The following is a 15370-nucleotide window of genomic DNA, read 5'->3' on the forward strand; positions in this document are numbered from 1 at the left end:
ATGATCCCTCTGGGATCGGCATTGCCGGGATCTGGGTGGGATCGATGTTTTTGGGATCTGGGTGGGATTGCCATTGCCGGGATCCCTCTGGGATCGGCATTGCCGGGATCTGGGTGGGATCGATGTTTTTGGGATCTGGGTGGGATCGGCATTCCCGTGATCCCTCTGGGATCGGCATTGCCGGGATCTGGGTGGGATTGGCATTTTTGGGATCAGCATTCCCAGGATTCGGGTGAGATCAGCATTCCTGGGATCTGGGTGGGATTGGCATTCCCAGGATCTGGCTGGAATCAGCATTTTTGGGATCCAGGTGGGATCGATGTTCTTGGGATCTGGGTGGGATCGGCATTCCCAGGATCCAGATGGGATCGACATTCCCGTGATCCCTCTGGGATCGGCATTGCCGGGATCTGGGTGGGATCCGTGTTCTTGGGATCTGGGTGGGATCGGCATTCCCGGGATCTGGGTGGGATCGGCATTCCCAGGATCCCGCTGGGATCGGCATTGCCGGGATCTGGGTGGAATCATCGTTCCCGGGATCTGGGCGGGATCATCTTCCCCGGGATCCGGGGTGGATTGGCACCCAGCGATCGGCATTCCCAGGATCTGGGTGGGATCGTTGTTCTTGGGATCAGGGTGGTCTAGGCATTCCTGGGATCTGGATGGGATCAGCATTCCCAGGATCCAGGGTGGATTGCCACCCAGTGATGGACATTCGTGGGATCTGGGTGGGATTTGCTTTCCCAAGATCTGGGTGGGATCATCGTTCCCAGGATCCGGGGTGGATTGGCACCCAGCGATCGGCATTCCCAGGATCCCGCTGGGATCGGCATTCCCAGTATCTGGGTGGGATCGGTGTTCCCGGGATCTGGGTGGGATCGGTGTTCCCGGGATCTGGGTGGGATCGTTGTTCTTGGGATCTGGGTGGCCTTGGCATTCCTGGGATCTGGCCAGGATCAGCATTCCTGGGATCTGGGTGGGATCGACATTCCCGGGATCTGGGTGGGATTGGCACCCAGGGATTGGCATTCCTGGGATCTGGCTGGGATCGGCATTCCCAGGATCCGGGTAGGATCAGCATTCCTGGGATCTGGGTGGGAGATTAGAATTCTTGGGATCTGGCTGGGCTTGGCATTCCTGGGATTTGGGTGTGCTCAGCATTCCCGGGATGCGGGTGGGATCGGCGTTCCCGGGATTTGGGTGTGCTCAGCATTCCCGGGATCCCGCTGGGATCGGCGTTCCCGGGATTTAGGTGTGCTCAGCATTCCCGGGATGCGGGTTCCCGGGATCGGCATTCCCGGGATTTGGTGTGCTCAGCATTCCCGGGATGCGGGTGGGATCGGCATTCCCGGGATCTGGGTGTGCTCAGCATTCCCAGGATGCGGGTGGGATCAGCATTCCCAGGATTTAGGTGTGCTCAGCATTCCCAGGATGCGGGTTCCCAGGATCGGCGCTCTCCCTCCATTCCCAGCCGGTGTCGCAGGTGACATGGCGTGGCCAAGGCTGCTCCTGGGCCTCCACCATGATCCTGACGGTCGGATTTTGGGATCTCACTCATATCCCAATCCCATTCCTATTCCCAATCCCATTCCCACCCCGAGGACCTCTGGGATGATCCAGAGAGTCGGGATCTCGGGATCTCACCTGGATGCCATGCCCAATCCTGTTCCAGCCGGTGATGTGGCGTGGCCAGGGCTGTTTCTGGCTCTCCATGATGATCCAGAGGGTCAGGATTTTGGGATCTCACTCATATCCCAATCCCATTCCCATTCCCAATCCCACTCCCAGCCGGTGACGCAGGTGACCTGGCACGGCAAGGGCAATTCCTGGGCCTTGTTGGTGATCCAGAGGGTCGGGATTTCGGGATCTCACCTGGATCCTAATCCCAATCCCACCTTGAGGAGCTCGGGGATGATCCAGAGGGTCGGGATCTCAAGATCTGACCCAGCTCCCAATCCCATTCCCACCTTGAGGAGCTCCAGGATGATCCAGAGGGTCGGAATCTCAGGATCTCGCCCAGCTCTCATTCCATTTCCCATTCCCATTCCATTCCCAGCTGGTGGCACAGGTGATGTGGCACAATAGGACAATTCCTGGGCCTCAGTGGAGATCCAGAGGGTTGGGATTTGGGGATCTCACCCGGATCCCTTCCCTAATCCCACCTTGAGGAGCTCTGGGATGATCCAGAAGGTCAGAATCTCAGGATCTCACCCGGATCCCAATGCCATTCCCATTCCATTCCCAGCCAGTGATGCAGGTGATGTGCCATGGCCAGGGCAATTCCTGTGCCCCGGTGGTGATCCAGAGAGTTGGGATCTCAAGATCTCACCCGAATCCCATTCCCGATCCCATTCCCGATCCCAGCTGGTGAGGCAGGTGACGTGGAAGATTCCTGGGCCCTGATGTTGATCCAGAGGGTTGGGATTTCAGGATCTGACCCCATTCCCATTCCATTCCCAGCCGGTGACGCAGGTGACGTGGCACGGCAAGGCCGACTACTGGGCCTCAGTGTTGATCCAGAGGGTCGGGATTTTGGGATCTCACCCGGATCCCAATCACAATCCCATTGCATTCCCATCCTGAGGAGCTCCAGGATGATTCAGAGGGTTGGGATCTCACCTGGATGCCATTCCTGATCCCATTTATGGTCCCATTGCATTCCCAGCCGGTGACGCAGGTGATGTGGCACAGTCAGGGCGATTCCTGTGCCCCAGTGGTGATCCAGAGGGTCGGGATTTTGGGGTCTCACCCGGATCCCAGTCCCATTCCATTCCCACTTTGAGGAGCCCTGGGATGATCCAGAGGGTCAGGATTTTGGGATTTTTCCCAGATCCCATTCCCATCTTGAGGATCTCTGGGGTGATCCAGAGGGTCAGAATCTCACCCAGATCCCAATCCCATTCCATTCCCAGCTGATGATGCTGGCACAGCCAGGGCGATTCCTTGGGCCTTGGTGGTGATCCCGAGGGTCAGGATTTTGGGATCTGACCCGGATGCTATTCCTGATCCCATTTCTGATCCCATTGCATTCCCAGCCGGTGACACAGGTCACGTGGCACGGCCAGGGCGATTCCTGGGCCCCGATGTTGATCCAGAGGGTCGGGATTTTGCGATCTCACCTGGATCCTCTTCCCAATCCCATTTCCATTCCCAGCCGCTGACGCAGGTGACATGGCACAGCCAGGGTCTCCATGGTGATCCAGGGCGTCGGGATTTTGGGATCTGACCCGGATCCCAATCCCAATCCCACTGCATTCCCAGCCGGTGACGCAGGTGACGTGGCACAGCACGGGTGACTACTGGGCCTCAGTGTTGATCCAGAGGGTCGGGATTTTGGGATCTCACCCGGATCCCAATGGCAATCCCATTCTCACTCCCATCCTGAGGAGCTCCAGATGATCTAGAAGGTCGGGATCTCACCTGGATCCCGTTCCTTTCTCTGTCCCGTTCCCAGCCGGTGACGCAGGTGACGTGGCACGGCAAGGGCGATTCCTGTGCCCCAGTGGTGATCCAGAGGGTCGGGATTTCCGGATCTCACCCGGATCCCAATCCCAGTCCCATTCCCACCTTGAGGAGCCCTGGGATGACCCACAGGATTGGGATTTTGGGATCTTACTCAGATTCCCATCTCAATCCCACCTTGAGGAGCTCCGGGATGCTTCAGAGGCTCAAGTTCTTGAGATCTCACCTGGATCCTAATTCCCAATCCAAATCCCATTCCATTCCCCGCAGGTGACGGGGCACAGCCAGGGCGATTCCTGTGCCTCAGTGTTGATCCAGAGGGTTGGGATTTTGGGATCCCACCCGGATCCCAATGGCAATGCCATTCCAATTCCCATCCTGAGGAGCTCCAGGATGATTCAGAGGGTTGGGATCTCACCTGCATCCCATTCCTGATCCCATTTCTGATCCCAATCCCATTCCCAGCTGGTGACACAGGTGATGTGGCACAGTCAGGGTGATTCCTGTGCCCCAGTGTTGATCCAGAGGGTCGGGATTTTGGGATCTCACCTGGATCCCGTTCCCATTGCATTCCCAGCCGGTGACACAGGTGACGTGGCACGGCAAGGGTGACTGCTGGGCCTCAGTGGTGATCCAGAGGGTCGGGATTTTGGGATCTGACCCGGATCCCATTCCCAATCCCACCCCAAGGAGCCCTGGGATGATCCAGAGGGTCAGAATCTCAGGATCTCACCCATATCCCAATCCCACTCCATTCTCAGTCAGTGACGCAGGTGATGTGGCACAGCCAGGGCGATTCCCAGGCCTCCATGTTGATCCAGAGGGTCGGGATTTCGGGATCTCACCTGGATCCCATTCCTATTCCCAATCCCATTCCCACCCCAAGGAGCTCCAGGGTGATCCAGAGGGTCAGGATCTCCCCTTCCTTTCCCATTCCCATCCGCTGACACAGGTGATGTGGCACGGCAAGGGCGATTCCTGTGCCCCAGTGGTGATCCAGAGGGTTGGGATTTTGGGATCTCACCCAGATCCCGTTCCCAATCCCATTTCTGATCCCATTTCAGCCGGTGACGCAGGTGACGTGGCACAGTCAGAGCGATTCCTGTGCCCCAGTGTTGATCCAGAGGGTCGGGATTTTGGGATCTCACCCGGATCCCAATCCCAGTCCCATTCCCACCTTGAGGAGCCCTGGGATGACCCACAGGATTGGGATTTTGGGATCTTACTCAGATTCCCATCTCAATCCCACCTTGAGGAGCTCCGGGATGCTTCAGAGGTTCAAGTTCTTGAGATCTCACCTGGATCCTAATTCCCAATCCAAATCCCATTCCATTCCCCGCAGGTGACGGGGCACAGCCAGGGCGATTCCTGTGCCTCGGTGTTGATCCAGAGGGTTGGGATTTTGGGATCCCACCCGGATCCCAATGGCAATGCCGTTCCAATTCCCATCCTGAGGAGCTCCAGGATGATTCAGAGGGTTGGGATCTCACTTGCATCCCATTCCTGATCCCATTTCTGATCCCAATCCCATTCCCAGCCGGTGACACAGGTGATGTGGCACAGTCAGGGTGATTCCTGTGCCCCAGTGTTGATCCAGAGGGTCGGGATTTTGGGATCTGACCCGGATCCCATTCCCAATCCCACCTTGAGGAGCCCTGGGATGATCCAGAGGGTCGGGATTTCGGGATCTCACCTGGATCCCAATCCCATTGCATTCCCAGCCGGTGACACAGGTGATGTGGCACGGCAAGGGCGATTCCTGTGCCCCAGTGGTGATCCAGAGGGTTGGGATTTTGGGATCTCACCCAGATCCCGTTCCTGATCCCATTTCTGATCCCATTTCAGCCGGTGACGCAGGTGACATGGCACGGCAAGGGCAACTACTGAACTTTAGTGTTGATCCAGAGGGTCGGGATTTCGGGATCTCACCCAGATCCCATTCCTGAACCCATTTCTGATCCCATTTCAGCCGGTGACGCAGGCGACGTGGCACGGCAAGGGCGATTCCTGTGCCTCGGTGTTGATCCAGAGGGTTGGGATTTTGTGATCCCACCCGGATCCCAATGGCAATGCCATTCCAATTCCCATCCTGAGGAGCTCCAGGGTGATTCAGGGGGTTGGGATCTCTCACCTGGATGCCATTCCTGATCCCATTTCTGATCCCAATCCCATTCCCAGCCGGTGACACAGGTGATGTGGCACAGTCAGGGCGATTCCTGGGCCCCAGTGGTGATCCAGAGGGTCGGGATTTTGGGATCTCACCCTGATCCCGTTCCTGATCCCATTTCTGATCCCATTCCCAGCTGGTGACGCAGGTGACGTGGCACGGCAAGGGCAACTACTGAACTTTAGTGGTGATCCAGAGGGTCGGGATTTTGGGATCTCACCCTGATCCCATTTCTGATCCCATTCCCAGTCGGTGATGCAGGTGGCATGGCACAGCCAGGGTCTCCATGGTGATCCAGAGGGTCGGGATTTTGGGATCTCACCTGGATCCCATTCCTTTCTCATTCCCGTTCCCAGCCGGTGACGCAGGTGACGTGGCACGGCAAGGGCGACTACTGGGCGTCGGTGGTGCGGAGCCCGGGCGGGCGGCAGGTGCTGATCCACCAGAGCAGCCGGCGCTGGAGCCAGGCCCCGTTCCGGCGGAGCCCGGGCCTGGTGCAGTGCGTGCGCTTCCACCCGCTGCGGCCCCACTTCCTGGTGGCCTCGCAGCGCTCGGTGCGCATCTACAACCTGCTGCGCCAGGAGCTCACCAAGAAACTGCAGAGCAACTGCCAGTGGATCTCCAGCATGGCCGTGCACCCCGGAGGTGCGGGATCGCCCCGGGAATGCCGGGATTCCCCCGGGAAGGAGGGGATTACCCCTGGGAACGAGGGGATTCCTTGTGGGAATGAGGGGATTCCCCCCAGAAATGAGGGGATTCCTCGTGGGAATGAGATTCCTTGTGGGAACAAGGGGATTCCTTGTGGGAACGAGGGGATTCCGTGTGGGAATGAGGGGATTCCCCCCAGGAACGAGGGGATTCCCCCCAGGAATGAGGGGATTCCTTGTGGGAACGAGGGGATTCCCCCCAGGAATGAGGGGATTCCTTGTGGGAACGAGGGGATTCCCCCCAGGAATGAGGGGATTCCTTGTGGGAACGAGGGGATTCCTTGTGGGAATGAGGGGATTCCTTGTGGGAATAATGAGGGGATTCCTTGTGGGAACGAGGGGATTCCTTGTGGGAATAATGAGGGGAATCCTTGTGGGAATAATGAGGGGATTCCTTGTGGGAATGAGGGGATTCCTTGTGGGAACGAGGGGATTCCTTGGGGAATGAGGGGATTCCTTGTGGGAATGCCGGGATCCCCCCAGGAATGAGGGGATTCCTTGTGGGAATGAGGGGATTCCTTGTGGGAATGAGGGGATTCCTTGTGGGAACGAGGGGATTCCTTGGATTCCTTGTGGGAATGAGGGGATTCCTTGTGGGAATGAGGGGATTCCTTGTGGGAATGAGGGGATTCCTTGTGGGAACGAGGGGATTCCTTGGGGAATGAGGGGATTCCTTGTGGGAATGACGGGATTCCTTGTGGGAATGAGGGGATTCCTTGTGGGAACGAGGGGATTCCTTGGGGAATGAGGGGATTCCTTGTGGGAACGAGGGGATTCCTTGGATTCCTTGTGGGAATAATGAGGGGATTCCTTGTGGGAACGAGGGGATTCCTTGGGGAATGAGGGGATTCCTTATGGGAACGAGGGGATTCCTTGGATTCCTTGTGGGAATAACGAGGGGATTCCTCATGGGAACGAGGGGATTCCTTGTGGGAATGAGGGGATTCCTTATGGGAACTAGGGGATTCCTTGTGGGAATAATGAGGGGATTCCTTGTGGGAATAACGAGGGGATTCCTTGCGGGAATGAGGGGATTCCTTGTGGGAACGAGGGGATTCCTTGGATTCCTTGTGGGAATAATGAGGGGATTCCTTGCGGGAACGAGGGGATTTCCCCCAGGAATGAGGGGATTCCTTGTGGGAATGAGGGGATTCCTTGGATTCCTTGTGGGAATGAGGGGATTCCCCCCAGGAACGAGGGGATTCCTTGTGGGAACGAGGGGATTCCTTGTGGGAATAATGAGGGGATTCCTTGTGGGAACGAGGGGATTCCTTCCTTGCGGGAACGAGGGGATTCCTTGTGGGAATAACGAGGGGATTCCTTGTGGGAATGAGGGGATTCCTTGGATTCCTTGTGGGAACGAGGGGATCCCGCTGATCCCGGCGTTTTTCCCAGGGGACAACGTGATCTGCGGCAGCTACGACAGCAAGCTGGCCTGGTTTGACCTGGACCTGTCCACGCGGCCCTACCGCCTGCTGAGGTGGGTCCCGCTGCCCATCCCCTTTTCCCAGCGCTCATTCCCATTTTCCCGGGCTCTAATTCCCGCTTTTCCCAGTGTTTTATCCTGTTGCTGATCGCCGTGTTTTCCCGGCTCTGATTCCCGTTTTCCCCGGTGCTAATTCCCATTTTCCCCGTTGTTTTTCCCATTGCTGATTCCTGGTTTCCCGGTGTCTATCCCGGTGTTTCTCCCAGTGTTTTTCCTGGTGCTGATTCCCCTCTTTCCTGGCTCTAATTCCCGTTTTACCCGGTGTCTATCCTGGTGTTTTTCATGGTGCTGATTCCCGATTTTCCTGGTGTTTACCCTAGCACTAATTCCCATTTTTCCCGGTGTTCTATCCCTTTGCTGGTTCCCATTTTTCCCAGCTCCGATTCCTGTTTTTCCTGGTGTTTATCCCAGTGTTTATCCTGGTGGTGATTCCTATTTTTCCTGGTGTTTTTCCCCGTGCTGATTCCCATTTTTCCCATTGTTTTTCCCGTTGTTTTCCCTGTTCTGATTCCCATTTTCCGCGTTCTGATTCCCATTTTCCCTGTTGCTTTCCCAGCTCCGATTCCAGTTTTTCCCATTGCCAAATCCCACTTTCCCGTTGTTTTCCTGTTGCTGATCCCGCGTTTCCCTGTTCTGATTCCTGTTTTTCGCAGTTCTGATTCCCATTTTCCCGTTGTTTTTCCCAGTGGGAATTCCCATTTTTCCCGGTGCTAATTCCCAGTATTTTTCCCGTTATTTTCCCCGTTCCGATTCCCCTTTTTCCCATTGCCAAATCCCACTTTCCCATTGTTTTTCCCAGCAGGAATTCCCATTTTTCCCGGTGCTAATTCCCAGTATTTTTCCCGTTATTTTTCCCACTCTGATTCCCGTTTTTCCCATTGCCAATTCCCACTTTCCTATTGTTTTCCTGTTGCCAATCCCCGCGTTTCCCTGTTCTGATTCCTGTTTTTCGCAGTTCCCATTCCCGTTTTCCCGTTGTTTTTCCCAGCGGGAATTCCCATTTTTCCCAGTGCTAATTCCCAGTATTTTTCCCATTATTTTCCCCGTTCCGATTCACTTTTTTCCCATTGCCAATTCCCACTTTCCCGTTGTTTTGCTGTTGCTGATCCCCGCGTTTCCCTGTTCTGATTCCTGTTTTTCGCAGTTCCGATTCCCACTTTCCCGTTGTTTTTCCCAGCGGGAATTCCCATTTTTCCCAGCGCTAATTCCCAGTATTTTTCCCATTATTTTTCCCGCTCTGATTCCCGCTTTTCCCATTGCCAATTCCCACTTTCCCGTTGTTTTCCTGTTGCTGATCCCCGTGTTTCCCTGTTCTGATTCCTGTTTTTTGCAGTTCCGATTCCTGTTTTCCCGTTGTTTTTCCCAGCAGGAATTCCCATTTTTCCCGGTGTTCTATCCCTTTGCTGGTTCCCATTTTTCCCAGCTCTGCTTCCTGTTTTTCCTGGTGTTTATCTCAGTGTTTATCCTGGTGGTGATTCCGATTTTTCCTGGTGTTTTTCCCTGTGCTGATTCCCATTTTTCCCATTGTTTTTCCCGTTATTTTCCCTGTTCTGATTCCCATTTTCCCTGTTGTTTTCCCAGCTCCGATTCCCGTTTTTCCCATTGCCAATTCCCATTTTCCCATTGTTTTCCTGTTGCCGATCCCCGCGTTTCCCTGTTCTGATTCCTGCTTTTCGCAGTTCCCATTCCCATTTTCCCAGTGTTTTTCCCAGTGGGAATTCCCATTTTTCCCGGTGCTAATTCCCGTTATTTTTCCCGTTCCGATTCCCGTTCCGATTCCCGTTTTTCCATTGCCAATTCCCACTTTCCCGTTGTTTTCCTGTTGCCAATCCCCGCGTTTCCCTGTTCTGATTCCTGTTTTTCGCAGTTCCGATTCCCGTTTTCCCGTTGTTTTTCCCAGCGGGAATTCCCATTTTTCCCGGTGCTAATTCCCAGTGTTTTCCCCGTTATTTTCCCCGTTCCGATTCCCGTTTTTCCCATTGCCAATTCCCACTTTCCCGTTGTTTTCCTGTTGCCAATCCCCGCGTTTCCCTGTTCTGATTCCTGTTTTTCGCAGTTCCGATTCCCATTTTCCCAGTGTTTTTCCCAGCGCGAATTCCCGTTATTTTCCCCATTATTTTTCCCGCTCCGATTCCCGTTTTTCCCATTGCCAATTCCCACTTTCCCGTTGTTTTCCTGTTGCTGATCCCCGCGTTTCCCTGTTCTGATTCCTGCTTTTCACAGTTCCGATTCCCATTTTCCTGTTGTTTTTCCCAGCGGGAATTCCCGTTTTTCCCGGTGCTAATTCCCAGTATTTTCCCCATTCCGATTCCCGGTTTTCCAGGCACCACGGCCGCGCCGTGCGCTCGGTGGCGTTCCACCGCCGCTACCCCCTGTTCGCCTCCGGCTCCGACGACGGCTCCGTCATCGTCTGCCACGGAATGGTCTACAAGTGCGGATCTGCGGGATTGGCTTGGGGGATTCACCGGGAATTGTCATGGGATTTTTTTGGGGGATTTGTGGGATTTGTTTGTGGGATTCACCGGGAATTGTCACGGGATTTATGGGATTTACTTAGGGGATTCACCGGGAATTGTCATGGGATTTATGGGATTTATTTAGGGGATTTGTGGGAATTGTCATGGGATTCACCGGGAATTGTCATGGGATTTACGGGATTTGTTTGTGGGATTCACCAGGAATTGTCATGGGATTTATGGGATTTATTTAGGGGATTTATGGGATTCACTTGTGGGATTCACTGGGAATTGTCACGGGATTTCCGGGATTTAATTAGGGGATTTGTGGGATTTGTTTGTTGGATTGGCCGAGAATTGTCACGGGATTTACGGGATTTATTTAGGGGACTTGTGGGATTTGTCATGGGATTTATGGGATTTATTTAGGGCATTTGTGGGATTTGTTTGTGGGATTCACCGGGAATTGTCATGGGATTTATGGGATTTATTTAGGGGATTTATGGGATTTGTTTGTGGGATTCACCAGGAATTGTCATGGGATTTATGGTATTTAATTAGGGGAATTATGGGATTTGTTCATGGGATTCACCGGGAATTGTCATGGGATTTACGGGATTTATTTAGGGGATTTATGGGATTTGTTTGTGGGATTCACCGGGAATTGTCATGGGATTTGTGGGATGTAATTAGGGTATTTGTGGGATATATTTGTGGGGTTCACCGGGAATTGTCACGGGATTTATGGGATTTACTTAGGGGATTCACCGGGAATTGTCACGGGATTTATGGGATTTAATTAGGGGATTTACGGGATTTGTTTGTGGGATACACTGGGAATTGCCATGGGATTTACGGGATTTATTTAGGGGATTTGTGGGATTTGTTTGTGGGATTCACCGGGAATTTTCTGTGGGATTTACGGGATTTATTTAGGGGATTTGTGGGAATTGTCATGGGATTTGCAGGATTTATTTAGGGTATTTGTGGGATTTGTTTGTCGGATTCACCGGGAATTGGCATGGGATTTACGGGATTTATTTAGGGGATTTACGGGATTTGTTTGTGGGATTCACTGGGAATTGTCATGAGATTTACGAGATTTATATAGGGGATTTGTGGGATTTGTTTATGGGATTCACTGGCAATTGCCATGGGATTTATGGGATTTAATTAGGGGATTTGTGGGATTTGTTTGTGGGATTCACCGGGAATTGTCATGGGATTTGTGGGATTGGTTTGGGGGATTTGTTTGTGGGATTCACTTGTGGGATTCACCGGGAATTGTCATGGGATTTACGGGATTTATTTAGAGGATTTGTGGGATTTGTTTGTGGGATTCAGCGGGAATTGTCACGGGATTTATGGGATTTATTTAGGGGATTTGTGGGAATTGTCATGGGATTTACGGGATTTAATTAGGAGATTTGTGGGATTCACTTGTGGGATTCACCGGGAATTGTCACGGGATTTATGGGATTTATTTAGGGGATTTGTGGGATTTGTTTGTGGGATTCACCGGGAATTGTCACGGGATTTATGGGATTTATTTAGGGGTTTTACGGGATTTGTTTGTGGGATACACTGGGAATTGTCATGGAATTTATGGGATTTGTCTGTGGGAATTACGGGATTCACTTGTAGGATTCACCGGGAATTGTCACGGGATTTATGGGATTTGTTTGTGGGATTTGTGGGATTCACTTGTGGGATTCACCGGGAATTGTCATGGGATTTACGGGATTTATTTAGGGGATTTGTGGGATTTGTTTGTAGGATTCACCAGGAATTTTCTGTGGGATTTGTGGGATTTAATTAGGGGATTTGTGGGATTTGTTTGGGGGATTTGTGGGAATTGTTTGTGGGATTCCCCAGTAATTGCCAAGGGATTTATGGGATTTATTTAGGGGATTTGTGAATTTATTTGTGGGATTTATTGATGGGATTTATGGATTTATTCAGTGGATTTGTGGGATTTTTTTTTATGGGATTTGTTTGTGGGGTTTTATGGGATTTATCAGTGGGATTTGTGAGAATTCCTGTCCCCAGTGTCAGAATTCCCATTCCCAGTGTCAGAATTCCCATTCCCAGTGTCAGAATTCCCATTCCCAGTGTCAGAATTCCCATTCCCAGTGTCAGAATTCCCATTCCCAGTGTGATATTTCCCATTCCCAGTGTGAGAATTCCCATTCCCGGTGTCAGAATTCCCATTCCCAGTGTGAGAATTCCCATTCCCGGTGTCAGAATTCCCATTCCCAGTGTGAGAATTCCCATTCCCAGTGTCAGAATTCCCATTCCCGGTGTGAGAACTCCCATTCCCACTGTCAGAATTCCCATTCCTGCTGTGAGAATTCCCCATTCCTGCTCCCAGAATTCCCACTCTAACTCCAAGAATTCCCATTCCCACTCCCAGAATTCCCATTCCCGGTGTGAGAACTCCCATTCCCGGTGTCAGAATTTCCATCCCCACTGTGAGAATTCCCATTCCCAGTGTGAGAATTCCCATTCCCAGTGTCAGAATTCCCATTCCCAGTGTCAGAATTCCCATTCCCGGTGTGAGAATTCCCATTCCCGGTGTCAGAATTCCCATTCCCAGTGTGAGAATTCCCATTCCCAGTGTCAGAATTCCCATCCCCAGTGTCAGAATTCCCATTCCCGGTGTCAGAATTCCCATTCCCACTGTGAGAATTCCCATTCCCAGTGTCAGAATTCCCATTCCCAGTGTCAGAATTCCCATTCCCACTGTCAGAATTCCCATTCCCGGTGTGAGAATTCCCATTCCCACTGTCAGAATTCCCATTCCCACTGTCAGAATTCCCATTCCCACTGTCAGAATTCCCATTCCCGGTGTCAGAATTCCCATTCCCGGTGTGAGAACTCCCATTCCCGGTGTCAGAATTTCCATCCCCACTGTGAGAATTCCCATTCCCAGTGTGAGAATTCCCATTCCCAGTGTCAGAATTCCCATTCCCAGTGTCAGAATTCCCATTCCCGGTGTGAGAATTCCCATTCCCGGTGTCAGAATTCCCATTCCCAGTGTGAGAATTCCCATTCCCAGTGTCAGAATTCCCATCCCCAGTGTCAGAATTCCCATTCCCGGTGTCAGAATTCCCATTCCCACTGTGAGAATTCCCATTCCCAGTGTCAGAATTCCCATTCCCACTGTCAGAATTCCCATTCCCGGTGTGAGAATTCCCATTCCCACTGTCAGAATTCCCATTCCCACTGTCAGAATTCCCATTCCCACTGTCAGAATTCCCATTCCCGGTGTCAGAATTCCCATTCCCAGTGTGATATTTCCCATTCCCGGTGTCAGAACTCCCATTCCCACTGTCAGAATTCCCATTCCCGGTGTCAGCATTCCCATTCCCGGTGTTTCCCCTGTCCCTGTCCCAGTGACCTGCTGCAGAACGCGCTGCTGGTGCCGCTCAAGGTGCTCAAGGGCCACGCGCCCACCCTGGACCTCGGCGTGCTCGACGTCGCCTTCCACCCCCAGCAGCCCTGGATCTTCTCCGCTGGGGCCGATGGGACCGTCAGGCTCTACACCTGATCCAATGGGATCCATGGGATCCACCGGGATCCACCTGGGTTCCAGTGAGATCCTCAGGGATCCACCCTCAGCAGCCCTGGATCTTCTCTGCTGGGGCCGATGGGACCGTCAGGCTCTACACATGATCCAACGGGATCCATGGGATCCACTGGGATCCACCCAGATCCACCTGGGTTCCAGTGGGGCCCACCTGGATCCACCCCCAGCAGCCCTGGATCTTCTCTGCTGGGGCCGATGGAACCGTCAGGCTCTACACCCGATCCAACGGGATCCACCTGGATCCACTGGGATCCACCCAGACCCATGGGGTTCCAGTGGGCTCCACCTGGATCCACCCCCAGCAGCCCTGGATCTTCTCTGCTGGGGCTGATGGAACCGTCAGGCTCTACACATGATCCATCAGGATCCACTGGGATCCACCCCCAGCAGCCCTGGATCTTCTCCTCGGACACCCTGATCCACTGGGATCCACTGGGATTCACCAGGGTTCCAGTGAGATCCTCAGGGATCCACCTGGATCCACCCCCAGCAGCCCTGGATCTTCTCCGCTGGGGCTGACGGAACCGTCAGGCTCTACACATGATCCAACGGGATCCACCTGGATCCACCTGGGTTCCAATGAGATCCTCAGGGATCCACCTGGATCCACCCCCAGCAGCCCTGGATCCTCTCCTCGGACACCCTGATCCGATGGGATCCCCTGGGATCCAGCAGGATCCCGTTGGATCCCTGGCTCTTCCCCAGCGGCACCGTGTGCCTCTCCAGCTGCCCTTCCCATGGGGATCCACCCGGATCCACCCGGATCCAGCGGGATCTGCTGCTTTCATAATTTACCGTGCTCAATAAAGGCTTTTTTTGGATACAATTCCAGGCTCTGTGTGTCCTGAATTCCCCAATGTTCCCATTCCCACATCCTTCAGTGTCCCCACTCCCATCCCAATTCCCACATTCCCAAGGATCCCAATCCCATCCCCACATTTCCTACACGTAGGGATCCCCCTGGGATCCACCGGGATCAGAATTCCCAGGGCTAGTGGAAGGATTTTTTGGGATACAATTCCAGGCTTTGTGTGCCCTGAATTCCCCAATGCTCCCATTCCCACATCCCTCAATGTCCCCAGTCCCATCCCCACATTCCCCACACCACGGAATTCCAATGGGATCCACTGGGATCCACCTGGATCTACCACAATTGGAATTCCCAGGGCTTAGTAAAGGATTTTTTGGGATACAATTCCAGGATCTTCATGCCCTGAATTCCCCAATATTCCCATTCTCACATCCCTCAATATTCCCATCCCCACATTCCCCACACCTGACATTCCCAACAGGATCCACTGGGACCTGCCACCATTGGAATTCCCATTCCAGGGCTCAGTAAAGGACTTTTTGGGATAAAATTCCAGGCTTTTTGTGCCCTGAATTCCCAATATTCCCATTCCCACATCCCTCAGTGTCCCCAGTCCCATCCCCACATTCCCCACAACACGGAAATCCACTGGGATCCACCTGGATCTACCAGGATCAGAATTCCCACTGCTC

The 15370-nt window shown here is 53.2% G+C and overlaps 1 protein-coding gene across 3 annotated transcripts in view; it reads left to right on the plus strand.

Annotated features, from left to right (window-relative positions):
• LOC102069919 (ribosome biogenesis protein BOP1) overlaps positions 1-14690 on the plus strand; it is a 133749-nt gene extending 119059 nt beyond the window's left edge. The window contains exons 13-17 of one of the 3 annotated variants that reach the window (XM_074558475.1): positions 5879-5890; positions 5998-6274; positions 7732-7816; positions 10146-10253; positions 13675-14690. In XM_074558475.1, the coding sequence (XP_074414576.1) occupies positions 5879-5890; positions 5998-6274; positions 7732-7816; positions 10146-10253; positions 13675-13828 (636 nt within the window). In that variant the 3' untranslated portion in view covers positions 13829-14690. Of the gene's footprint in view, positions 1-5878; positions 5891-5985; positions 6275-7731; positions 7817-10145; positions 10254-13674 lie in introns of all 3 variants that reach the window. The other 2 variants (XM_074558468.1, XM_074558460.1) reach the window with 2 other exon arrangements.
• Positions 14691-15370: the final 680 nt, after the last annotated feature.

This window comes from Zonotrichia albicollis, chromosome 1, assembly GCF_047830755.1.
Source record: "Zonotrichia albicollis isolate bZonAlb1 chromosome 1, bZonAlb1.hap1, whole genome shotgun sequence".
Classification (NCBI taxonomy): Eukaryota; Metazoa; Chordata; class Aves; order Passeriformes; family Passerellidae; genus Zonotrichia; species Zonotrichia albicollis.